The 26,217-nt window shown below is 43.7% G+C and overlaps 1 protein-coding gene across 4 annotated transcripts in view; it reads right to left on the bottom strand.

The window, feature by feature from the left end:
• RBM27 (RNA binding motif protein 27) overlaps nucleotides 1-26,217 on the bottom strand; it is an 870,586-nt gene that overhangs the window by 711,045 nt on the left and 133,324 nt on the right. For all 4 annotated transcript variants that reach the window (XM_078653046.1, XM_078653045.1, XM_078653044.1 and 1 more), the window contains exon 6: nucleotides 2,709-2,902. In XM_078653046.1, coding sequence (XP_078509172.1) covers nucleotides 2,709-2,902 — 194 coding nt within the window. The remainder of the gene's footprint in view (nucleotides 1-2,708; nucleotides 2,903-26,217) is intronic.

Here is a 26,217-nt window from a genome sequence, read left to right on the forward strand (position 1 = left end):
TGGTTCCGCGCACACGTCGCCCTGGAGGGCCTCTCTGATGTTTTTCTGTGTTGAGAGGGTGCACCCGATTCCCACAGGAAAGCTGAGAGTTGGAGCTCCGCCGAGACACTTAATCGTGAAAATCCTCAACTACAGGGACCGTGATACGCTGCTACAGAAAGCACGTTAGAAAACACAGATCCAGTTTGAGAACTGCCTAATCTCACTGTATCCTGCCTATACACTGATGGTGCAACGAAGAAGGTCTTCATTTCAAGAAGTACAGAGAAAATTAGGCACCATGAATCTTAAGTACGTTTTGTTGTTCCCTGCTCGTTTGACGATAATCTACAACCTGAAGACTTACTTCTTCGAGAGCCCGGAAGACATCGAAGAATGGCTTGAAGTTATGGAACCCACACAGCTATCGAGTCAGTCCTCACCGGGGACACGTGGACCAGGAAACGCGGGTCGCCGACGATCACAACGAGTGACTGAGTCCACAAATGGGGGGTCACTTCCCGGCCCCACGAAGGAACAGACCCAGACAAGCAAGGAGACGGCCCTGGCGGCTGCAAACTCCCTCAGAGACAGCTCCTCCCGCAGACTGTTCAATTCGTCCGAACACTGTATGGTTCGCTCGGACTCCGAGGGCAGCCTAGCGCTTTTTTCTACAGTGACGCCGCAAACTGCACTTTAGTCCTCTTGGTGGCGTTCAGACCAAGAGGACAAAGGTATGGAGATTACAAACCTAAACAATCAGTGTTCATCAGATAAACCAAACTGACCAGAAGGGTACGTCCGAACCCTAAAGAGTTATACATCCTTTCTAGAATGACCACCTCAAACAAAGTAATAAGTATATGGTTCACTGTTTGAACATAGAGAGTGGAGTCCTAAATTTACTGTGCGAGTCTCAATTAATTGCTATGATTCTATTACTGGCCTCATTAGAATTTAAAGTAAGATGTAAAAAATCTAATTTAGGCATTATACAATCTACTGCCCATAGCAATAACTCATTCCTTGAAACTGGAGCGAGCGCCTGTAAGCCTTTTGCCTCTTGAGAGCAGAAATGTGGTGCAAAAACAAACAATACACTATTCACTACTTCCACCCCCCCCCCCCCCAAAAAAAACACATAGGTAGAAAATTAAACAGCAGGAACCCCAGGGAAAAGTAGAGCCTCACTCATCAAGGAGGTAAAACAATTGCTACAGAGTACTCTGCCATTTAAGTATTCATCAGGGTATTTTGTGATTATGAATTTCATGCAAAACATGTCCTGTGTCATGAGACAAAGTGTTGCACTGGACGCAAAGTTGGTTTTAAAGGCCAGAAAATTAAAGCTGCTTTTTTTTTTACACATTGGTCTTAAACCAAAACTTCTTTTTTGTATAGATTGCTTGGATGTGAGCAATGCAATGGTACAAGGGGCAAACTACTGGTGAGGGTACAAAGGCAACAGAATGGTCAGGTAAAGATAGACGATACAGATCCCATAATAATTTTAAACAAAATAAATGAGCCAAGAAACTGCAGAGAGGTTACTGTCATTACACATTAAGACAAAAGGCCTGAATGAGTAAGGGACCTTCAGACCAACAAGCTGAACTTCACCAAAACTAAATCTAAATGCTCCGACACTTGATTGAAAACCATGTTGGAGAACACATCTGTACTAGAGATATATTTCCACTTTTTATAATTTGTGGTAGATTAGATGTATTGACTTTTTATAGATTATCAGGAGATGATGGTGATCTCTGACTACACTATTTCTATTATCCTTTCATCTTTTCCACAGGTTGGATAAGCTATTTACAAGTGAATTTCTCCCACCTTTACCCTCTACAATAAAACCAACAATCACACATTTAATAGGAATTAGCAGTGTGGTAAACAAAACTATCTTAAGAGCATCTGATATGCAACAGTGCAGTTTCTCAATGAAAGGATGGTATGTTCAGATCAGTATCATCAGTAGCAACAAGGGCCATCACATGGTATTTTGTTGCGCAATGCAAAAAATGTTTGAACACTCTTCCTCCATTGATTCTACATCCACATGATCTTCAAAAATCACTACAGAGCTACTTGCTGGTAGCGACAGTAGACCTGATCTGTACAAGGGTGCCATATGTGATTACATATGTATAGAAATGGCACTAGGAGCACTGCACTACAGGAATGATGCTATACGATCTAGAGAGGACCATTAAGGCAAACCTAAAACAACTTTGATCAACTAACAACTATATGAAAGAGTGATTTCAAAAACCAATGTTTTCTTCCTAAAATCAAATCCCGATAAAAGAGATGTAGCCCATTCCTACATAAGCAGTCACAGACTCCACGTCATAAAACAGGGAAAGGTAAACTGCTGGTTTAAAACTTTTCTGAGAATTAATAACTAGCAAGTATTTGTGATAATAGTACAAAACTGTATGGGATCACCAATATAATACTTCATATTATTAAAAAAAAACAGACATGTAACATCTTATTGGGAAATGGACGAGTGCACCACATTGCAGCTATCAGTAATCATTCTCTACCATTTTGAAGAGTGAAGTAGTAAAGGTGATGCAAAGTGTCTCAATCACAAGTAATAAAACTTTCAGACAAGACCTAAAAAAACAGACCTGAAAAAACAAATGGATAGTAAAATATTTGAAATATTAATTTAATACCTACATTAACATTCACATAAATGTTATGAGGTTTACCTCTGCTTCGGTTTGTGTCCTGCTCTCGATTTCTCCCACGATTTGGACTTCGACTGCGACCTATTGGACGGCTTTTAATAGGACTTTTACTTTTTCCTCTCCGCCAGTCATATTTGTCTCTGTAGAGATCATTTCTTTCATAGTACCGGTCATGGTCTCGCCACTTGCCATCTTCCCTTTTCTTCTCACGAGGTCTAGGACAGAAGCACACAATCTTTTACTTAAAATGCAAAGGTAAAAAGTAGATAATAAGATAAGCAACCGCCTTCAGTGTGGTTACTGTTAGTGATAATCAAGATCTGCAATTGCAGGGATGTCTGTTGTAGAGGTAAGAGGCCATGGTAGATTTTTAAGATACCAAAGTCCGATACAACAGTTTGAAAAAGAAAAATGCACAAGTGATTATACAAAAATCTGGTATGGTTCCACCATTCGTGGATCTCTTTTACAGTAGCTACAAAGAGGCAATTGAGGTTATGCGCAGTAAAGGTAAACCTGCTCTCATGAAAACTGGGTGATCATATACACCACAAGTGATTCTCTCTCAAACAACCAAGATCATAAATGCAGTAGGCTCCCTAACATCACACAATTAAAGGTATTTTAATTGTACTTTTCTTTGTACAGGGGATCAGGGGGTGTTGCAGGCAAGCATTAGAATATTGCTTATTTATTTTATAAACTTTTGCAGCATATTTTAACTGTTTGTTTCCCACATTTTTTATTTTCTTTAGTAATGGCTATACTCAAACCACGTTCCCCCATCTGATTTTGTTAGCACATTTCATTCTGGCTCAAGATTTCTAAACTTGCCATGGTGACATGCTACACGGGTGAAACAGCAGATTGTTGATCAACATTTCCCACAATTGGAGGCTTTTGCCCCCCATTTTCAGCTCTACCTGAACAATACAAGACCGCACTTTTCCCTCCATACTAGTCTAGTTTTTGGCTTACACTCTAATCATGATCCTTTGCACGCAAAAGCTAACTCCTATCCTATATTTCTTTACTATGCCTTTTACAAATGCCAATAGTTTGTCTTCAGTTTCATTTTTGTGCATATTATCAGTGGACCTTCCTCATACAAGTTAACAGCCGCCTGTAATAACTTACATTTTCTGAAATCTATCCCCCCTCCCTCCTCCTCCATACATCCTGGGTTCTTTAGCAACCCTGACAAAAGGCAGATACTTGTGCCTTACTATTCCAATCACCCATTTCTGTGTATGCATATAGTCTGTTGTTTACATACCTATCACCACACTACCATCAACATTCCAGCTGTCACTCATCAAAACAACCTAATAGTACTGCTACAGCTTCCTTCAATTTTTCTTAGGAACTCTTTTTTTATTTTATTAAATCAGCAAACACTTGCAGAATTGCTCCACAGGTGTACTTTTCCAAGTTGAAAGAATGTTCTGGAGGGTTGTATAACGAAACCACATATGCCATTACAATGCATATGCCTTTACAACGAATATGTAAAAATGTTGCAGGTAGGATAAATAAATTCTCTCTCTCTCTCTCGTGCATTTCTTTACTACATGTATGCATTTACAATGAAAATGTAAGCGTATTTTGCAAGTTAATAATGAATATATATCCATACACACACATACAGACATATATATATATATATATATATATATATATATATACATACATACATACATACATACACACACACACACAGTCATACACACGTAAACACACACAGTTGGACTTGGCCCTTTTTTCAGGTTTATCCTCAAACATATTGCCTTTTGCCTCCTATTTTTTCTGACCTATTTTTGTTGGCTTTAGGACTTTGGACACTTAACCACTGCTGATCAGTGCTAAAGAGCATATGCTCGCTGTGTAAATTGTAATTCTGATTGGTTATCGATGATTGGCATATATGATTTACTGGTAAGTGCCTAGTAAAGTGCAGTGTGTGTGTGAGGGGCCTGTAAATCAAATGATACTAGTGGGCATGCAGCATAATTTGCTTTGTAAACCAGTCTCAAACCGGACATTGCAGTGTCAGCAAGTGCAGTTGTTAACTGCCATGTCGATCTGGCAAGTGCACCCACTTGCCAGGTTCTAACCTTCTCTTTTACTACATGTAAGGCACCCCAAAGGTAGGCCCACGGTACTCACATGGGCAGGGTGCAGTGTACGTGAAAGGTAGGACATATGTTTTACATGTCTGGATAGTGAAATACTGCAAGGACTAGCTCTCCCATAGGCTAACATTAGAGCTGCCTTGTAACATTTTAAAAGTGTAATTTTTATTTGGGAACATCTAGAGATTTGGAGTTTGGGCTCTCTGAGCTCAGAATGAGAAAGTGGGCATTTTTTTGCTTTTTTGCTTTGCCATCCTGTTCCTCTGCCTGCCTGGTAAATCAATGTCTGGTGTAAATGGACAGGTTCACTATATAGAGGGTCAGAGGGAAATTGTATAAAGACCATAAAGGATTCAATCCCCCAAATTCATACTCAACAAAAAACACAGGAATCAATGGTCTTAAAAGCAACGTTCCTCACAGAATCAATCTAAGAACTACCGCCACATTGGGCACTACCTCGATTCAGTATATAGAAAACAAAGAAGTGCAGAAAAATAATGAAGTGAAAAAGACAGACTTGAACCACCTCAGAAAATTGGTGTCCCATCATTGTCCTCAACGTTGCTTTTAAGACCATGGATTCCTGTGTTTTTTGTTAAATGGACAGGTGCCTGTTTGTGCATTCACTTTAAACAGTCACACAAAGGGAGTTGAGATGTGCCCTGCATATTCAGATTGCCCATCACCGGGCTGATGAGCCTTCCTGAGCTAGAGTGGAGGAGGAGTTGTCACTGACACCTGAATAGGTCTGTGCCTGGCCTCTCACAATGCTGAATCCACCCCTCTGGAGTGTGTCTGGAGCCAAGACTGGGCAAAGCAGGACTTAGGCACTACAACGACTGTCCTTTGAAGAATGCCTACTCCAAAGGCTCAAGGGGGTATAAGCACTGGACTTAAAACCCCAGACTTTTTGAACACTTCTATATTGAGAACAAGAAGAAGAAGAGCTGGAGAGCTGCCAGGAGGTCTTCTGCCCCTTTGCTGTGTGTTGTTTGCTGGGTTGGCCTGCAGTTGCTGCTTCGGTCTGTGAGCAGTGAAAGGAACTGGACTTTTCTTTCTGAAATCCTGTTTTCTAAGTTCCTTCAAGGGCTTGTGTGTGCTTGGCTCCTGTTGGAAGTCTCAGGGTCATCAAAGGCTTCACCTACAGCTTCTGGACTCCATTGCTGGGAGTTCTAAACCTGCCAAGAGGTGCCAATTCCAGTTCTGGACCACTGTAGGTGGTTGCTGGGCTTTAATCTCCAGAAAGAATTCCTGATGCAGTCAATCAATCAATAAAATCTTTATTTGATCTCTTTAAAAACATATCAAACATATAAACGCACAAATTCATCAAGCACCCCATGCGGTAGGCAAGTACAAGTAGTAATTAAAAAAAAACATACAAGATCATTTATAATCTTAAGGAGCTTTGAGTGCCTCTTCGACAGTGACCAATTAATATATTTACATTTAATTCATGGTTACGTCAATTAGACCAACAGGTAGCCTAGAGTTATTCTCTTTCTCATGCAGGCCCACAAAAAGGTTGCTACTGAGAAAGAGATAAAGGGGTCAGGAAGTGATTTTAAAAAAATACAGTGCCACAGTACACTGGTTAAAATTGTAGCGCTTTGAAAATCGGGAGAATATAGGCTTCTCTTTCTGCATGGTAAAACTTACAGAACAGTACTAAGTGTAGGTCCGAATAGGGCGAGTGGATACCGCAGGGGCAGAAGATCAGGTCTAAAAAGTTAAAATTTCCTCTCTGGGTAGCCTAACCAAAAAGGAATGAGATTCAGGCGAAATCGCAGTAAGATGCATCTGTGCTGCGCTATTGTGATGCCAGATAGATAGGAGTATTCTTCCTCTAGTCTAGGGGGGATAGGATCGTAGGCAAGGGACGCCGTTTGTCGGTGATTCTTTTCCCTAGGAAAAAGGTTAGTCTCTGCATATAGGAATCAGAAAGTTTGTTTAGAAATCCTCCTGCAGGCTGTTTGATCCCAAAATAGTTCTCCCAGCCAGATTGCATTGAGTTCTGCCTCTACGTATCTAAGCCATTCAATCTTATTGTAATGATCCAGCTCAAAACAGTATTTAATTATAGATTGTGTAAGGTTGACCGTGGACCTACGCCATATGGACAGCCATAAGAGAATTGGCGCCAATCTGATAGTGTTTACCAAATAAGGTAACCCTAGTTCAAGGCGTATAATTAGAGAAAGAAAGGGGTAACGACAACCAGGATTTTTAAAAAAACTGTCTTGCAGTATTTGGAGTTGGTCAATGTACGCCATGCCCCAAACTCCTGCACTGTAAATTACCGTATTTGGATTTGGTCAATGTACGCCATGCCCCAAACTCCTGCACCGTAAATGACCGCTACCTTTGTCTTTGCGCGATAGATGTTTTTAATTGGGTCCAAGGGGCTGGCGCCTAGCTTCTTGGCAAAGCCCTTGACAGCTTGGAGACTTCTTTCAATGCCTATCGCTCTTGACGCTACCAGGTTTACCCATGAGTGTTTTTTGTCGCATAAAACTCCCAAATATGGGAATGACTCTACCACTTCTATTTTCTTTGAGTCCAGGTGGAAGTGAGGGAATTTTGCATCTTTACCGGTTCCTGGTGTGATGAAGGATTTTGTTTCATTCGTTTTGAGATCAAGCAAGGTCATGAATGATGCATAAGAGGTTCTGAGACTTTACAAAGGTACATCTGTCCTGGCAATCAAGACTGCATTGTCTGTATACGCTAGTATATGTAAGGGGTGTTATCAAACGTAGGCACATCCAGAGGAGAGCCAGTCAGGGCTGCCTCAACCCCGTTTGTATAGATGGAAAAGTGAAACGGAGCGAGGACACATCCCTGCCTGACTCATATTTCGATCTTAAATGAGCGTGTACGTTCCTAATTTTTGCCATACCGGACACAAGTAGTGGCATATAATTATATTAGCATATAATTGGCGGATGAAGCCAATTATAAGGGGGCTGATCCCCCATCCCCTCCATCAAGTGCCACAGCTTCTGATGGGACACAGTCTATTGCCGCTGTCAGCTGCTTAACGGCCATATAGATTTTCCCACCTTTTGCTTTTGTGCATTTGTCTATACAGAGGGAGTGATTAAGGCATTGGTCTATGGTACCCTTCTTCCTCTGGAAACCATATTGTGCCTGCACCAAAATGTTGTTTTCTTGGGCCCATTCCTCCAATCTGTATAGTAGGAGCCGACCCATACGCTTGGCGGTGGGGTCCAGTAGGGAGATAAACTATGACGCTATGCTTCCAAGATGGTGGAGGCCCTTCTACCACTATTCTGTTGAAAACTTTAGTTAGTAGGGGGGCCAATAGATCATAGTCGTCCTGAAAGAGGTCAATTGGCACCCCCGTCCGGCCAGGGGCTTTCCCAGAGACACAGGCCGCCAGCCATCTTCTAACTTCGGAGAGTGAAAATTTTAGATTGCCTGATAGTGGGGGGCGTCTATCTCAGTTACAGGAATAAGGTGAGCTGAGTTAAATCCGAAGATACTCTTGAAGTGTCCCACCCAAGAGTCTTCATCTACATGTACATCCAAGGACGGGTCCTTAGGATCTTTAAAGTGAGGTGCATTTATTACTTTCCAAAACTCACTACTGTTGCCTGACCTAGCTGCTTGCTCGAGACCGTCCGGCGCTTTCTCACAGATGTCCTTCTCTCTTCTCAGTCTAGCGGCCTTGTAATCGCTGCATAGTTATCTTATTAATGCTGGGTTTCTAGGAGGAATTTTTAGGGCATTGACGAGGGCTCTATAAGAACTCTAAACTGGGATACTAACAGTGGTGGGGAGGTCTCCTCAGCTAAACAGTGTAGAATATCATCCCTTATATGTGCTAGAATTGCAGGAGCCAGGTTCCGTTTCTCAACTTGTGACCACTTCAGTTGGTACCCAATTTTTCCTAGATAGGCAAATGTTTACTGCTTAATGATGCTGGTTCGATACCTTACAGAGAATACTTAAATGAGTAAGTAGAATGGCGTGGTCACTGTGGCATGTCAATAAGTTATCCATGTGGGACACTTTTTCACTAAATTGGGTGGAAACAAGAATAAAGTTGATGATGGAATCATAGTTAGTCCGCCTAAATGTTTAACCTACATGGCCTGCCTTCATTTTGTTAATTATTCCCATATTCCTAGTGTATACGAGTGTGTTGAGGCGATCTCCATATTCATTATGGGTGAAGTGAGGGATGGGGATGCCATGGGAGACTTTCAGCCCACACACCATATCCGCGTCATGCTTACATAGGTGAATATTGAAGTCGCCCAACCATATGAAGATAAGTTGGGCCTTTTTTGTGAGCGAGGTTAACTTTATCTATGTCCCTTATTAATTCTTCTACCACTGACTTCATATTTCCAACAAATTCTTTGTTATAATAATTAATTAAAAGCCAGACTCCTTCATTGGTTGTGTGTAACAGGAGTTAATAGAAATGGGTCTTCGGGGAGTCAATCATATTTACATGTATTGGTAGTGTGTTAGAAATTAGGGTTAGAAGTCCCCCCCTTCGCTCTTCCTGACACTGAGGGCACTGCTGGTGTGGAAAGACCGGTACCCAGAGACAGAGATGGACTCCTTGGCCCATGTTTCCTGAAAACAGATTATCTCAAGGTGTTACCAGAGTGCGTGCCACTGCTCGTTGCCTTTCTTTGATGCAATGCCGGCCACTAAGCTCCAGGAGGGGGAGATCTCAAGGCTCTCCTGTATTACAGGCACTGGGTTGGCTGATCCATTAGAGGAGGATGTTATACAGATCTTCTTGTTGTCAACTACGCTCCAGGAGGGGGAGATCTCAGGGCTCCCCCGTGTTACAGGTACTGGGTTAGCTGGTGTGATTACTCTCCCAATAGCGGAAGGAAGAGCTGATGGTAGTCAATCACAGGTTTCCAGGTCGACAGGGGAGCATATAGATTAAGAAGCCTTATCAACGGGATACTACTAGTTCCCTCCCCGTGACTTAATGGCTGACCTGTCCTTGTTGTACCCCTCTGTTCTACTCCAATCATGATGCCTGATTGTACAAATGCTCTAGAAATAAAGGGATGATCTGAGTACTCTTGAGAGGAATTCTATGGAGATGGCTTAAGAGTGAATTAACAACATGTACATTGTTAAAATTCATGGCCACACAGTCTCCAGCAATAGATTTAATAGAGGTTCTCAGCCACCGCACTCCTGGCCATAATAATTTGATTAGACAGCAAACAGCCGCTCATCCCTGCTTCACCTGCCCATAGTGCAAGATGAAGTACTAATGAAGGGGATGGGTTACTTGGGGTAGTCAATATTGGAGAGTGCACTATGCCGGAGCCCGTGGCCATTTGCGCCATTTGGTTTTGGGACTGGAGTAGTTTTAGTTGGATTTGGTTTTGCGGTCCCCCCCCACCCCTGCGTCGCTTAGCTGGTGGAACATTTGAGGTGTCGGGCTGGGGTGAGTGCTCCGGTTCACTACTAGTCGTTGCAGTTATGGCTAGTGCAACAGGCGAAGTTCCTGGTTGGTTTTGTGAAGGATTGACAAGAGGTGACAATTACGAGGGCTGAGTGGAGGTATTATCATCCGATGTGCCCCCTAAGGAAGTCCTTGATGTGTGAGAGAGCGGTTCCAACAATGGACGCCTCTTAGCTCGATCTCATGAGTGAGTACACTTGCTGCTCTGGACAGGAATGCATTGAGCATTTCTCACTGAGCCCTTTCGGTTTCACCATTATTTCAACCAAAATATAATAACAGTACCTTAGGTCAACCATTGGATGTTAGAAGGGAAGCCCAGCCCTTGGCCCGGGAGCGCGTCCCGCACCACGGTCCGGAGTCACTGTTTTGAGCGAGTTTTCAAGTGCTAGGGGGTTGGGAGTTGTAGTTCCCCCGCAGCGTGTTGCGGCTTCTTCCGCGGCAGCAGCAACGGCGGAAAGGTTCATGGAATGCCCAACATCCAGGCCAACACAGCATTAAGATAAGAATGCGGCTACCCGATGCAGTCACCGATGCCGCTGCCTGCCAGACGCCGTGGTCCCCGCTCACTGAGTGAACGCAGCACGGATCTCAACGACACCGCAGCCCTGGTCTCACTGATGAGGACGCTTCTTGCGGACATAGACACCGCTGCCTGCACTGTGACCATAGGCATCACCGCATTGCACCGACTTCAAACGTATCGCAACATTGGTCTCGCCGATGACGACACATAAGCGCCGCCACCGACTTACACAGTTGCCCCCACCTCCATGTGCAACGCCCTCGACGACACCACAGCCCGGCACTGCCGACGTCAGAGCTCACAACTTCAACATCATGGGACTCAATCTTCAACATATGTGACTTCAATAACTCACCGAACCTCACGAATACAGTGACACCTCACCAGTACACTTCACCACAAGATCCACTAGACCTCTTCAATTCCCTAGTACTGTTTGTGGGTCTTCCCCCACGCCATAGCCAGGCCTCGACTCCATCGAGGTCAGACTGAACTGTTGGATTTGTTGATCATGACACAGCAATAGCCCCGGTTGGCGCTATTGATGGAGTGTAAATGATAAATGACGCTTGCCTCTATCAATTCTCACTATCAAAAAAGAGATTTACGACAATACGTTATTGATGAAAACATGTATACTGGATAAGTCGAAAAACAGGAGGTTTCATACTGCATCGTAAAAGCATGCAGAGTGTTTGAAAAAGGACAAAATGAAAACAAAGAGAAAGAAACAATGATGATATGTACATATGTAGGAAATCAAGTGTTTTGAAAAACAAAAATATAGTAAACAGAGAATGTGGTCACGATAACTTTCAAAAGGCGTCAAAATGAAATGTCTGCCTAATAAAGCTTCTGAAATGAATGCTTAATTTAGTAATAATTGATAGTATGCAAAACTGCAGCTTTCTCTAACATTATGTGGTAAAAACATGTATTTAAGAGTGACACATTTGTTTTGGGAAAATTAACATGACATGTAACCTTTAGAGAAGGATACTAATTGAGTTAATTTACAGGAAGTTTAAATGCACTTCTTAAAGTGTGAATTACAATAAAAATCATGTGGAAATGAATAAGCAAAATTCTATGTAGGCCTTAGATGCTTTCTTTCTTGCTCAAGATGTAAAATCTAACCTGAAGTAGTCACTTAAGACGCTGTGAGAACAATGGACTCACTTTTGATAAAGCAATACTGTTGACCGAAATGTATCAATATTATTGCAAGCCCAAGGAGAGCACCTGGGAATGGACAGACTGTGAGCAAAGTGAAGTTTCCTTCCTTCCGTGAAAAGGATTTCATGAATTTGCAAAGGGATTACTTAATGCTTCCGGATTTCTTAAGTTATGTATTGATCACACCATAAGCAGCCAATCGTGAGCAAGCAATGGAAACCATATGTGCTGATGGAAAAGATACTTTGTGGGTGTTAACCTTGAACCTTTGGAGAAGCAGTTGGGCTGGCTGTCATTTCCCTGCCTGGCATGCTGTCGGACTGACTTTGGATTTCCCCAATGCCAAACGCTTTTAAATGAACTTTCCTGACTGTTCTGAACCTGCACTTTGCCGATTGGTAAAGTTGAGCAGGAAATAACCTTTCGGTTGAAGGGTTAACTGACTGCTTTTGCGACATGCTGAATTTCATCTCTGTCGTGCCCTGTTCCATATCGAAGACAGACTAATTACTCAACAACCCTTTTGGTTTGTATGATCTGACAATTGAAACTCGAATTTCCTTGGTTTCTCTCTCTCTATTTTCTCTATCTCTCACTAGGCAAACAGCAAATGATCATTATCTGCATTGTATTGTGTGGCTATTTGTACTAAATTTCTGGTATTAAATCTAAATTTGAATTGTAATTTTATACTCGGATTATTCAAATTGAGGCTTTAGATAAATGTTTTTCTTAAGAATGTATCGCATTTATCTTGTTCTTTTGGTCAATATTTTCTTGTCTTAAGGCTAGTGCTTCAGTTTTAAAGAGAAAGGTAATGAAAATAGACATGTGTTTGGCAGTACTTTATTCCAGGTCCTCCTAAGTAAATTGCCTCAACTCTCCAAATATCCAAGTCCCTGTTAGTTCAATGAAAAGATCAATTGGAGGACCAAGGCTTGATAACTAAAATGGTGAATAGATTATAAGAGACAGGAAAAAATGTATGTTCATGGGCCAAGTTGGTGGTGATCAATTGTTGCAGAGAAATTAAATTTGGCAAGTCTTCCGTTGCAACACTATCGACTTCAAGGAACTGTATTTTTGCTTTACTCTTATGAAATTCATATCTAAGCTTTTGTGTATATTGGATTTTTGTCATTTTGGTCTTGTTTTGATTAAATAAATATTGGCTATTTTTAGGTCTTGCTTAGGCAGCGCTTGCGCTGCCTTGAGATATGCTGTATTCAGGTATGGACCTGAAGCTCCGCCCATTATCTTCCAATCTTTTCAATTGGCTCCTGTTACTGTCCTTTCTAAATGGTTGCTTTTGATTCGTGAATATGCTTAGTAGTTCCTCCGTAATACCCCCTTCTTAGGGCACATGCTTAGCATGCAGTGCGCAGCACTGTTCGCGCAGCGAGAGTTCTTTCGCCCGGGGTTCTGAAACGGACCCTGGAATTGTACACGCTCATGCGTGTGTTTTTACTTTTGTGGCTTGCTATTGGCCTTTGACTGCGTGTTCCTTTTAAAATTAGCACACAATAGGCCAAAGGCGGGCGCATTGCTCCGCCCATGGCCTATTGGTGTCTATTACGTGCATTCCTGCCATATGGTTTCAATTATCGTGCCCAGACACGGGCGCGATAATTGTAACCATATGGCGCATGCACGCATCACTTGCGGCTTTGTTTCCAAAAGCGATCGCTTTCAGTTGCGCAATCACTTTAGTGCAGCTCCCGTCGCCCGACTGTAATCAATTTACATCCTGTCTGACAGCACTTGATTCGGACCCCTCCCTGGCCCTGCAGACACCAGGCATGTGCTGGGGTGCTCCCCTGGACCCATGGCAGTGATGACAGGGCAACTAAGAGCGTGAGAATAAGGGACCGGAGAAAAGATGCCACCGCCATGATAGCTGCCTGTCTGCAGTGTACCTCATGTGCAGAGCTGCCTAACTCAGGGTGTGGTGACTAAGACCTGATGTGGCCCGCAGCAATTATTGGTCAGTTCCGCGCCTTGATTTGGAGTAACTGGGGGCGGAGGGGCTGCTTTTATGGTGACAACCGTCCCTTTCATGATGGAGAGGCAGTGCGGGGCCAGAAGTTGGAGGAGGTGCTCCGGACGCCGCCGTGCTCGCGCTCCGGTAGCCTGGACGAGACGGGCCACATGTGAGGTTGCTCGCGGACACCTGGTGCAGCCCAACGGTAGGCTCCAGCAACTTTGCAGTGTGGGACGGGGCCACCCAACACTTTGTGGTCCCCTCCACAGGCTGCACATTGGAATTCAATCAGGACCCCGTAGGGGAGGGCTCCAGCCGTCCTGCTGCAAGTAAGGGCTTCTCCGTGGGGGAGAATATTAATAATGACACATTTTACATAGCGCTTGTTACAGCAGTGTGCTGAGTCTAAGCACTTTAAATAGCAAATAGACGGAGTTGGCTTTGCTTGGATGAAGAATCGTGATCTCGGCAGCTAGCACCTACGTGCAGTGGTGGTACCCACAGAAGCACGATCATCAATGTGACTGCCCAGGGACAATGCGTCTCTCTTGGACGCTCACCCCTTGCACCCAGAGTCTGCGTTTCCACAAAAGCTCCTATATATTTCACTAAGTGGAACCTGACTCCAGGAGGAGAGTTGGGCTGGGGCTGAAAATGCTGCAGTTTCAAGTTTACTATTGAACACGCGTCATTCGTGCTTTTAATGATTTTGAAGTGCGTGTTTCATCTGAGTGCGGTTGAAAGGTTTGCCCGAGGTTGTCACAGACGCCACTAGCACGGCTTACGTGCCTACGCCCGGAGCCGCCACCGCAGACGGGAGGACGGTACCAGAAGCCACGAGCATAAACTATCTTAGAACCGGGGTAACTTTGCACCTTGAAAAATGTCCTAAATTTTTTCATGACCCGCATCACTTTTTGCCAAGTGCTCCTGTTGCAGAGGTAAACCTAACAGACACCCATGTGATCTTGATTTAGTTTGCTTACCTGATACCAATGTGGAAGAAAGTGCAATAGGTCTCGCACAAATTAAAGTTTGAGCTATTGGTGTTGCATTATTTAGCAATGCCAATAGCTCAAACTTTAATAATGCAAGACAAGGCAAATGCATTGCCAATGCTCGTTTACTTTGGTAACCTTCCATGAGGCCTGGCCCTTTTACTTGTGTTTTTACTCCGCAGGTTTTATTAACAGTCTCTGGGCACAATTTTCTTAAAGGACTTTATCCTACCAGGTGTTGCATGCAGGGCACTCTCTCCAGCAATTGCTTGTTTCTATTTACCATCTGTTCAGGAACTTGTTTAGTAAATTCTAAGCAGGTCTTCACACACATGTCTGTGTTTTGAGTGGCTCTGTGAGTGCCTTTATCTTGTTTACTTTGTCCCCACAACCCAAATCTTGTTTGGTCTCTTCCCTGTTCTAGTTTGTTGTCCCCCTTCCACATGTTCTTGTGTCTTTTTATTCGCACCCTCTCAACTGAAGCATTGGCCACTTCATAGCGTTTGATTTTTCTTACGGGCGGTTGTGCTGAGGTGACGATGGAAGACGGCCGTGCAACTCCTGCAGAGTGGCAAAGGAGAAAACTCTGCACACACCAGTTTTTTGTTCCAGCGTCGCATTAAAGTTAGATTTGTTTGTGTAGGCTGCCTGCTCATGGTCACATGACTGCATTACAGCAGGCACCTTGAGTCTGTACGCTCACACACATAGGAAACGCTCTTCCTCCCAGAACAGATGTCGCCTGAGCGCAAGTGCCTTGAGCAGTACCTGGAGCTCGACAGGCTGCCCCTTGCAAGGAGCCTGCAAAGAATCCTCCTGAAAAAAGTTACAGCGCCGGTTCTTGTTTCAGAAAATGTTAAATGTCTTTAGCAAGCCTATAAATAATGAAATCTTTGAGCCAGGTCGCCACACAATGAGGTTACTTCAAAAAATAAATTAATAAATACAAGCTTTGCATAATTAATGCAGAATACAAAGACAATAACCAAAAGTAGAAGTAGAGTCTCAGCGCAATCATGTGAGCTTTTTGTAAGCAATACTAGGGTTTTTTTTGCCCAGTCTCGCTGATAAATTGGGCCAGTCATTTGAGAGGATTTTGGGCTCCTTTTGCTGTACTAAGGATGGGACTTCTAAAAAAACAGATGCCCGCCTACGAATCCAATAAATCCGTCCTCTACTATCCTGACAAACAGAGGAACGCATATTTGAAGATGAGAAGGTCTTCCTAACTAACTCATAGCTTCCTAGCACGTACAACCACTAAAACAAAACAGGTTTAAGGGATTCTGTGGAAGGCAGACGGTTGGTTCTCTTGGTTGCCAGTAGAGAAGCGGTTTGGAAGGGCTGCAAGATTTGTCTGAAGCAGTGTAGGCTTGAAGGCGCCTTTGGTTGTATGCTTTTCTGACTGCCATGTACACCACACCAGGAACTAGTGTTCCATAGCTGAGAGGAAAGTAGGATGCTTACATCAGAGAACACTTGCACATGTCGACTCCTTTGCAAGAGCTCTCCAGAAGTTTCAGAAGACTTTCAAAAAGGGGGATGAAACAGCTCTACACGTCTCTTAGGAAGACAGCATCCTTTTACTGTTAATTTACAATTAAAAGGTCAATAACATACAATGTACACATTGGAAACAAACTCTTGCACTAACCACTACAGACAAAAACTTTTTCAGGTGAAAAATTTCTGAGGGAAAATTATACTGTTTAGGCTTGCATTTTAGTTGTCGAAAAGAAGTCTTTTAACAAAAGGACAACTTTATACCCCATGACATAAAAGCCATAGCGTGCACTGCTCGTCTAAATCCACACCACATAACTATACCACACATAGCACATTTGAACATCACATAATTCCATGCCACACAATTAAACTATAAATAATTCCACTCCACAACATTCCACATCATTTAATTACAGTCCTAAAAATTAAAAATCACATTTCCATAAATTATAATTCCACTTCACATAACAGCACTCCACACAACTTAATACAACTCAAAACCATATAATTACACTCCACACTACACAATTCAACTCGAAATAACTACTACACAATTCCACTTCAGCCTACATAATTGCACTCCACACCACAGATTTATACTCCACTCCAAAACACATACTTACACTCCACAAAATACAACTCCACACAATTCCACATTTCAGCCCCACACACCATACTTACGCTACACATAAAACCACTCACCACGTAATTCAACTGTACATAATTAAACTTAACTCCATAAATACACTCCATATAAATCCAGTCTATGCTACGTAGCAACACTCTACATAAATACACTCCACGCAACGTATTACCACTCAACATATTTTTCATTCAACGCCATACACTGCCAAGCCACACCATTTAACTCTACACATTTCCATTCCACACCATATTATTCAAGTCAACACAAATACACAACACACCACATACATTCAGTCAACACCACACAATTCCACTTCATCATGCAACAAAACTCAACAGCACACCACATACATAAACTCCACAACATACCACTCCATAAAACAAAATACCATTCCACATAATTACACTACATAACACATAATCCCACTCCACATAACTCCAGAACACTCGATATCACATAATTACGATCCACATATTTCCACTCCACACCTTGCCACATTATTCCATTACACAAAACCACTCCACACCACACAATTCAACAACTAACTCCAATCAAACCCACATATTTCCACTCGACACAACATACATTCACTCCGCTCCAAACAGAAACAAAACTCCTAGGTAAAGACATTGTCATTTACAACAAAATAGCTCTAACTCTCACAAATGCAAGACCTATTGCATTGCAATTGCTTGTTCTGAACTGGTGTGGTGTCCATTTTGAAGTGTTTTTACTGTGTTACTGTGTGTTTAGGTACAAATGCTGTACACATCACCTCCGAGATAAGCCCTACTTGCTTGTGCCAAGCTACCAAGTGGTGAGCAGGGGTTATCTTAGCTGTGTAATCCCCTAAACTTGACAAGAAGGAAGAGTCCCTACTTGATCACGGTGTACACCACTGCCAACAAGAGACTCCCATTTCCAACAGAACCACATATATATATATATATTACCTACTGGCGGTCGCCAGTAGGTATATATAGTTAGGATTTTTTCTCTATGGGATTTTTGAAAATTCTATGTCTAATAACTTTGGCGTTTGTGGACGGAATTGGCTAAAATTTTCAGGAAAATGGAACATTTAGTTTCTGAGAAGCCACTGAAAATTTGGGGGGGTTCGTCAAGGGGGGGCCGAGAAAAAAGGGGGGTCCCAAAACACGTTTTTCCCATGTTAATTTCCATAGGGCGGTTGGCCTCACTTTTAGCCCGAACGGCTGAATGGATGTGCACGAAACTTGGCAAAATTGTAGGGACTGTTAGCCCGATGTGCCTTTGCTAGGTCTCAATATATGTGCTCCAGTGGATTTTGTTGTGCGAATAGTCCCAAGGCAGCAGAACGCGCTGAGATGTGGATGGCACCCAGGTGATGTCCAGTAAGTTGCCGCACTGGTTTTGGTATCCTACAATGCTGCTCCGAATAACGGCGTGGGGCGCCCCGGGGGGGGGGGGGGTGAGGCGGCGTGAACGGGCCTCCCCAGGTGGAGGCTCGTCTGCTGTAGTGGGGCGCCCCTTTACCGTTTCAGTTGCCATTCCGCCCGCTTTTGGTACACTGTGCCAAAATCCGCCATTCAGCTGAGTTGCGCCCACTCTTGCGGTGCAGCGATAGGCGGCTGCCACAGGACTCTCAAAATGGCGGCAGGCTCTTTCCTTTTTGGGCCTGGTCCACTGAAATGGCCCTGGGACACCTTGGAACTCGGACGCTTGTCTGCTAGGTCTTGGACCCCATTCTCGAAAGCGTCCCCTCAGCCTTGAAGATTCTACAAAAGTCTTGGGGGCCCCCGACTCCTGCAGGCTTCCGGTGGGGAGCGGCTGCCATGATTGCTCGCGGAATGACCACGACGGAGCCACGAGATGGTGGTGCTTTCATGCTGACGCCAGCTTCAGTCTGAAACATCCAGAAACAAGGTGGGGCTTTCATCGTTTGGGGAAAAAAAATGTTTTCATCCAATGAAAAGTGTTATTTTTAGGTTATATGATCAAGCCTTCCATCATTAGGAAACCAAAAGTAAAATGAACCAATGAAAAGTTTTATAAACAAGTCACATGACCTGTTATGCGGCATAGGGCTATAAAAAGCGTAGAAAATCCGTTGGCACGTGAGGCGGCGTCAGTAGCGGACCGATGTGCGAATAGGCCGAAGGCAGCACAACGCGCCATGATCCGGATGGCGCCGAGGTGGTGTCCAGCAAGTTGCTGCACTGGTGTGGCCATCCTACAATGCTGCGCCGAAAGTCGGCGTGGGGCGCCCCGTTGGCCTGTGAGTTCGCGTCAGTCAGTGGGGGCTGTTTGAGGATCTGACTGCATTGGAAAGCAATGTGATGCTGTGCGTCGCCCCCAAGATGGAGGTTCCTCGGCTGCAGTGGGGCGCCCCTTGGTGTTTCACTCGCTATGCAGCCGAGTTGCATGCGCACTTGCGGTGAATAGGCCGAAGGCAGCACAACGCGCCGAGATCTGGATGGCACCGAGGTGGTGTCCAGCAAGTTGCCGCACTGGTGTGGCCATCCTACAATGCTGCGCCGAAAGTCGGCGTGGGGTGCCCCGTTGGCCTGTGAGGTGGCGTCAGTAGCGGACCGATGTGTGAATAGGCCGGAACCAGCACAAGGCGCCAAGATCCGGATGGCACCGAGGTGGTGTCATAGTTGAGAGTTCTGAGCAGCGCTTGTAACACTGTCTGAAGCTTATTTGCACCTGCTGCAGCTTCACTATTGCCCTGGTGTGGCCTAAGATCGCCCATGACATAGGCGGCCGCCCTCCCGGGGTCCGGCTGAACTTTTTTCCTTTTCCTTTGTGCATCTTGTCCCACAATCCGTTTGACCTGAAGACACGACCAGGTCCCTGAATGTGTGCAGGGGGACGCTATTGATTGAATCAAAATGGCGGTTTCACACAAAGCTGACTCAAGCGTTGCTGCTGATGCTATACAGACAAAAAATGGTTTTCAGTTTGTACATTCTTCAGGATTTTTCCATCCAAGGCTGGTTGAGAGTTTGTAGAACAATGGCTTCAGATTTTCAACATACTACTCTTCAACATTCTTCCTAAATGTAACAATGTGAGACTCACTAGGAGAACGGTGTAGTGAGGGCCACAAACGGCTGTTTATCTTTCCTTTCAAAATGCTGCCAACAATATTTTCGGAATGGAAGACACCACAAGGCGCTGAGATTCGGTTGGCACCGAGGTGGTGTCCAGCAAGTTGCCGCACTGGTGTGGCCATCCTACAATGCTGTGCCGAAAGACGGCGTGGGGTGCCCGAAGGGGGGGGGGAGGCGGCGCAAACGAGCCTCTCCCGCCTCTCCAGGTTGAGGCACTTCATCTGCAGTGGAGCGCCGTCTAGCTGAGTTTCGCCCGCTCTTGCTGCTACAGCGACAGGCGGCTGCAACAGGACTCTCAAAATGGCGGCCTGTTCTTTGGATTTGGGCCTGGTCCACTAAAATGGCCCTGGGACACCTTAGAACTCGGCCGCTCAAATTTTTTTTCCTTTCCTCTACATGCAAAAAAGGTAAATGCCCGGTACGTTACCTGCCTCATCTGCCACGATGTACTCTCCAGAAGAACCGAAAAAAAATATAGTTATGGTAATTATACCATGCATCGTCATATGGAGAGGTGGCACCGATTAATTATAGTGCTGCACAAAAGAGAGATTTGGAGGACAACCCCCGACCTGCCAGTACATTCACCAAAGAAGTGGCACTGACAGCATCAGAGGCAAGGGAAACGGTCCCAAATATTCAGAAGAACTTTGGAAAGATTAAAATGACATGTTTAGATTGTGGCAAATTAATTTCATGTGGACAGATGAGTGTTACTCTAATAAATACAGCATATGAACATCATCATAGTCGATGGTTGGTGGAGACATTTTGACTATATCCTGGACCTGCCCGTCCTCGCCCAAAATGGCGCCGGAATAAATGGGACTCGTAACTCCTTGTTGTGTACTGGTTGCACAACCTTGATATCACGAGATACGTATGCAGTTTTGAAGCACATGGCGGGCGGGGACGAGAATTGATTGAATATTTCGACATCCCTATTGATATTAAGTTCTGATGTGTTATTGATTACTGTACTATTGAAAGTTCGAATTAACGTCACCCATGGTACTTGCCCGCAAATGTATATCTAGATAATTTTGTTGTAACTGGCCCTGTCGTATTTTAATTATAAAATGTACGTCCACCGATTCCGCAACTGTTAGACACCTTAGTTCTTGCAACCTAATGGCCCGCCCGTTACGTTCCTCTACAGTGTAAATGTCTCCTCATCATATACGATTACAGTTTGCTCCGTGGCCGGCCCACGTGGTTATAGGCCCGTATTTGTATACTGACATTTTCACAATAAAGGTTTTTAAAAGAAAACATGGTAGTAGTATTTACATTGGTAAAGTTTTTAATAATAGTCACTGTTTTCGAATCAGTAAAAGGCAAGTGAAATAAAGCAGTCCAATTACATGAAGGGTAAAAGGTATAATACGCAGGAACGCAGTAAAGATAAATGGTCAAGGGCTGTTGTGTTTTCTACTCCTGCAACATAAAGTGATCGATAAGAATCTGATATTCAGGCGTATCGGCGACTAAGACAGCAGGCCGAGCCTCTTTTGCTCAACGGCTCCGTCATGGGACGAAGAAACGCCCTTTTTCTCGAAAAAGGAATATATTTTACTTGCAGGACAGTTGTAAATTTTCCGGGAAAGTACATTAGCTTGGAACATTATAACATATATGTTTAAGAAAAAATAATGTTCGAAAGTAATAAAAAGTGTAATTTTTAGGTCATATGACCAAGCCTTTCATCATTAGAATAAGAAAAGTAAAATGAACCAATGAAAAGTTTTATTAACAAGTCACATGACCTGTTATGCTTACGTTACGCGCTGCGCGCCGCGCCCCGGATCGCTTCCGGGAAGCTGCGCTTCGCGCACCGAAACACTTCCGGATGCGCTAACGCGGCGCGTCATATGACGCATTACGCGACAACGCAGGTCCAGAATATAGTCAAAATGTCTCCACCAACCAGCGGTCGGAACACAACCCCTTTCAGCAGGCTAAATAGTTCTGTTAAATGACAACAGAAGGGACAGGCAACAAGAACCATCAGTCAAAGAGGGGAGGGCAAGTTCTTCTCTACCGGGTCACGTTGGGGCGCTACCGGAACTGATCGAATTGGTAGTCTACAGTGTTTCTGGATGTTTCAGACTGAAGCTGGCGTCAGCATGAGAGCACCACCATCTCGTAGCTCCGTCGTGGCCATTCCACGAGCAATCATGGCAGCCGCTCCCCACCAGAAGCCTGCGGGAGTCGGGGGCCCCCAAGACTTTTGTAGAATCTTCAAGGCTGAGGGGATGCTTTCGAGAATGGAGCCCAAGCCCTAGCAGACAAGCGTCCGAGTTCCAAGGTGTCGCAGGGCCATTTTAGTGGACCACGCCCAAATCTGAAGAGCCGGCCGCCATTTTGAGAGTCCTGTGGCAGCCGCCTATCGCTGCACCGCAAGAGCGGGAGCAACTCAACTACATGGTGAGCGAGACGCTGTAGTCGCAAGAGCGGGCGGTAAACAGCTGAATAGCGGAAGAGGCACAGTGTAGCAAAAGCGGGCGGAATGGCAAGTGAAACGGTAAAGGGGCGCCCCACTACAGCGTGTCTTTAGGTCAAACGGATTGCGGGACAAGGTCAAGAATGGAAGAGTCACCAAAAGGCAAAAAGTTCCGCTTGACCCCGGGAGCCGGCCACCTATGTCGGGGGCGATCTCAGGCCACACCAGGGCAACACGACTTGGGGAGGGGGCCGGAGCCAAGCGCCCCCTCCGAGTCCGCACCATCACACCGTCCCTCGGGGGCCTCCGTCAAGCGGTTCAGGGAGGCACCGCATCACATTGTTTTCAAATGCAGTCACGTCCTCAAACAGCCCCCACTTACATTGAGAATAGTGAAGCTGTAGCAGGTGCAAATAAGCTTCAGACAGTCTAACAAGCACTCCTCAAAACTTTGAACTATCAGAGTGAATGAGTTTCATGCTCGATCGATTGAGCTAGCCGGATCGGGCAACAAAAAGTATAAAATAGTTATGTAAATAGTTATTTAATAAAATGTTTTACCCTGTTACTTTGCTGGTGTGTTGTATATATTTGTAATATTTGCATAGAGTTTATCGTTATTTTGGGCGGGGTGGGTGGCGGAGCCGAGCTGTCTTGCAGCCATCATGGTGTGGAGCTCAGTTCATCTCACTAGTTTCGTATTTCTCATGAGGGGTTGTTCCTAATGTTTCTATTTTAGCGAGGTCAAAAAGAGATCCCATTAGTGGCCTACTGATTTTGCTCGATTCCTTTTGTTTTTTTACACGATTTTTCACTATCTGCAAAGACTAAACAGAGTATTGCGACTCTGTGCTTGTTTGTAAATAGAGAATGAACCAAAGAGAACCAATTCTAAAACAGTAAATGCTTGGATAACAATCAATCAAATGGAGAGAGAAGCAGGCACGACGGATTACAACGGGGGCAAAGGCCTGCGTTAACTACCCTTCACTATCTGCAAAGAGAGAGTACTCCTAATAGAAATGAGGGGGGGGGCAGCATTCAAAGCAGATCAGTGTGCATAAACACGAAAATATTTTTACTTACCACGTACTTGACATTCGACAGCTTTTGATATTTGCTATTAAAAAACCATTGAAATTCACTGAAAAAAACATAGGTTAGAGACCATATATAGTTAGGAATTAGTATTTACAAAACCTTGAAAATTCACTGAAAAAACCATAGGTTATAGACCATATATAGTTAGGGATTAGCATTTACAAAACCTTATTTTACTCGCACAAAACCATTGAAATTCGCATATATAGTTAGTTGCGCTAACTATATATCGCGCACCCGCACTCCACTGCTGATGATGTCACATATTACATCATTCATGACATGGTCAGTGACATCACTGATGACATCACTGATGACATCTCAAATGACATCTCATTTGACATCATTCTTGTGCTAATACGATGAACCTCTTCAGACTCTAATATAACCTTAGATACACTCAGTGTATACAGACACACACACTGTCACTCATCCATGGAGTTACTCACACACCTAGTCAGTCATGCAAAGAAACAATCTCACCTCCATTTCCTCAACTATACAGTTATACACACCTTACTTATTCAAACATATACTAACACATATTTACTCTCTTATACAATCCCTGATACAAGTTCACAATGATCCATACAGCCACTCACACATTCAGTGGCTCTCATGCACAGTTATTTATATATGCCAACTCTCACATGTACTGTGTTTTACATATGTACTTACTATGACATGTAGCATTGAGATATCCATTCACTCATCAATACACTCATGCACACAGTCAACCGCCCATGTAGCTGTTTCCACATGCACTCTTGAACTCATACACCTAGTGAATCAACTGCTCACACATCTATGCACAGAGTCACACACCTCCCAGCCACCCCCACACAAACTCAATCTCCCATACAAATACTTGGGCAACCAATCAATAACACATATAGCCTCTCGTATAGCTAATGATCAACACATGCAGCAGTTTACATCACAACAGACATACTGATGCACACATTCAGACAGTTTAGTCACTAACCCATGCATTTAGTACGACACATTTATTCACTCACTCATACAGTCAGTCACGCACCTACTAAATCCTTCATCCAGACACTTATACATCCACTCATTCTTCAATATATCAAACATATTTAAACTTTACAGAAACACACAGTCACTGGATGATGTCATCAGTGATGTCATCAGTAATGTCATCAGTGATGTCATCAGTGATGTCATCAGTGATGTCACTGACCATGTCATGAATTATGTAATATGTGACAACATCAGCAGTGGATTGCGGGTGCGCGATATATAGTTAGCGCAACTAACTATATATGCGAATTTCAATGGTTTTGTGCGAGTAAAATAAGGTTTTGTAAATGCTAATCCCTAACTATATATGGTCTATAACCTATGGTTTTTTCAGTGAATTTTCAAGGTTTTGTAAATGCGAATTCCTAACTATATATGGTCTCTAACCTATGTTTTTTTCAGTGAATATATATATATATATATATATATATATATATATATATATATATATATATATATATATATACAAACACAGATATATATATATATATAAAAAATACACACATCTTCGCTCATTTATCCTCAACCCCCTAAACCCTATATATACCCTTGCCAAACAAAACTCCTATCCACCCTAAAAATACCCTTTCCACCCAAAAACCCTTACCACCTTAAACTCCTTTGCCACCCAAAAACCTTACCCACCATAAACTTTAAAAATGCCCTTGCCACCCATATAGCCCAGCCACCTTAAACCTTAAAAGTACCCTTGCAACCCAAACAACCATACCTACCCTAAACCCTAAAAAGACCCATGGTATACTAAAATACTTCCCCACTCTAACCAAACCATAAAAATATCATTGCCACTCAAAAACCCATACCCATCCTAAACCCTAAAAACACCCGTCCACCCAAAAACCCATACCAACCCTACACCCCAAAAAACAACCTTGCCACCCAATATCCCATACCCACCCTAAACCCTACAAACTCCCTTGCCACCCAAAAACCCACACCCATCCTAAACTGTAAAAATGCCCTTGCCACCCAAAAAATAATACCCACCCTAAACCCTACAAACGCCCTTGCCCTAACAGATATATACACATACATAAAAATATAATACACTTACCTGTGAAATACTTAGATTTTTGTGGTAAAGGCATATTCGGGATATAAAAATGTGTGTGGTAAAACCCATGCATTGTAATGGATGCGTGGTAATGGTATTGCGTGGTTCCGGCTGCGTTGCAAGGGCAGTTCCCCGTTCTGGGGTATCATTTTAGGACTTCATTCAAGGCGATGCACTAGCACAGTCACAATCACTAGTGGATGCCAAGAACTCCTCCTTTAGTACATTGGTGAAATGCAACAGTTAATCACCATGTACTACCAAACAAAGCACAAGAGATGTTACTTAATAGAACACAAGGTGTCTTCAAAATCATGGCAGTAATAAATGGGGC

The sequence above is a fragment of the Lissotriton helveticus genome, chromosome 7, assembly GCF_964261635.1.
Source record: "Lissotriton helveticus chromosome 7, aLisHel1.1, whole genome shotgun sequence".
Taxonomy (NCBI): Eukaryota; Metazoa; Chordata; class Amphibia; order Caudata; family Salamandridae; genus Lissotriton; species Lissotriton helveticus.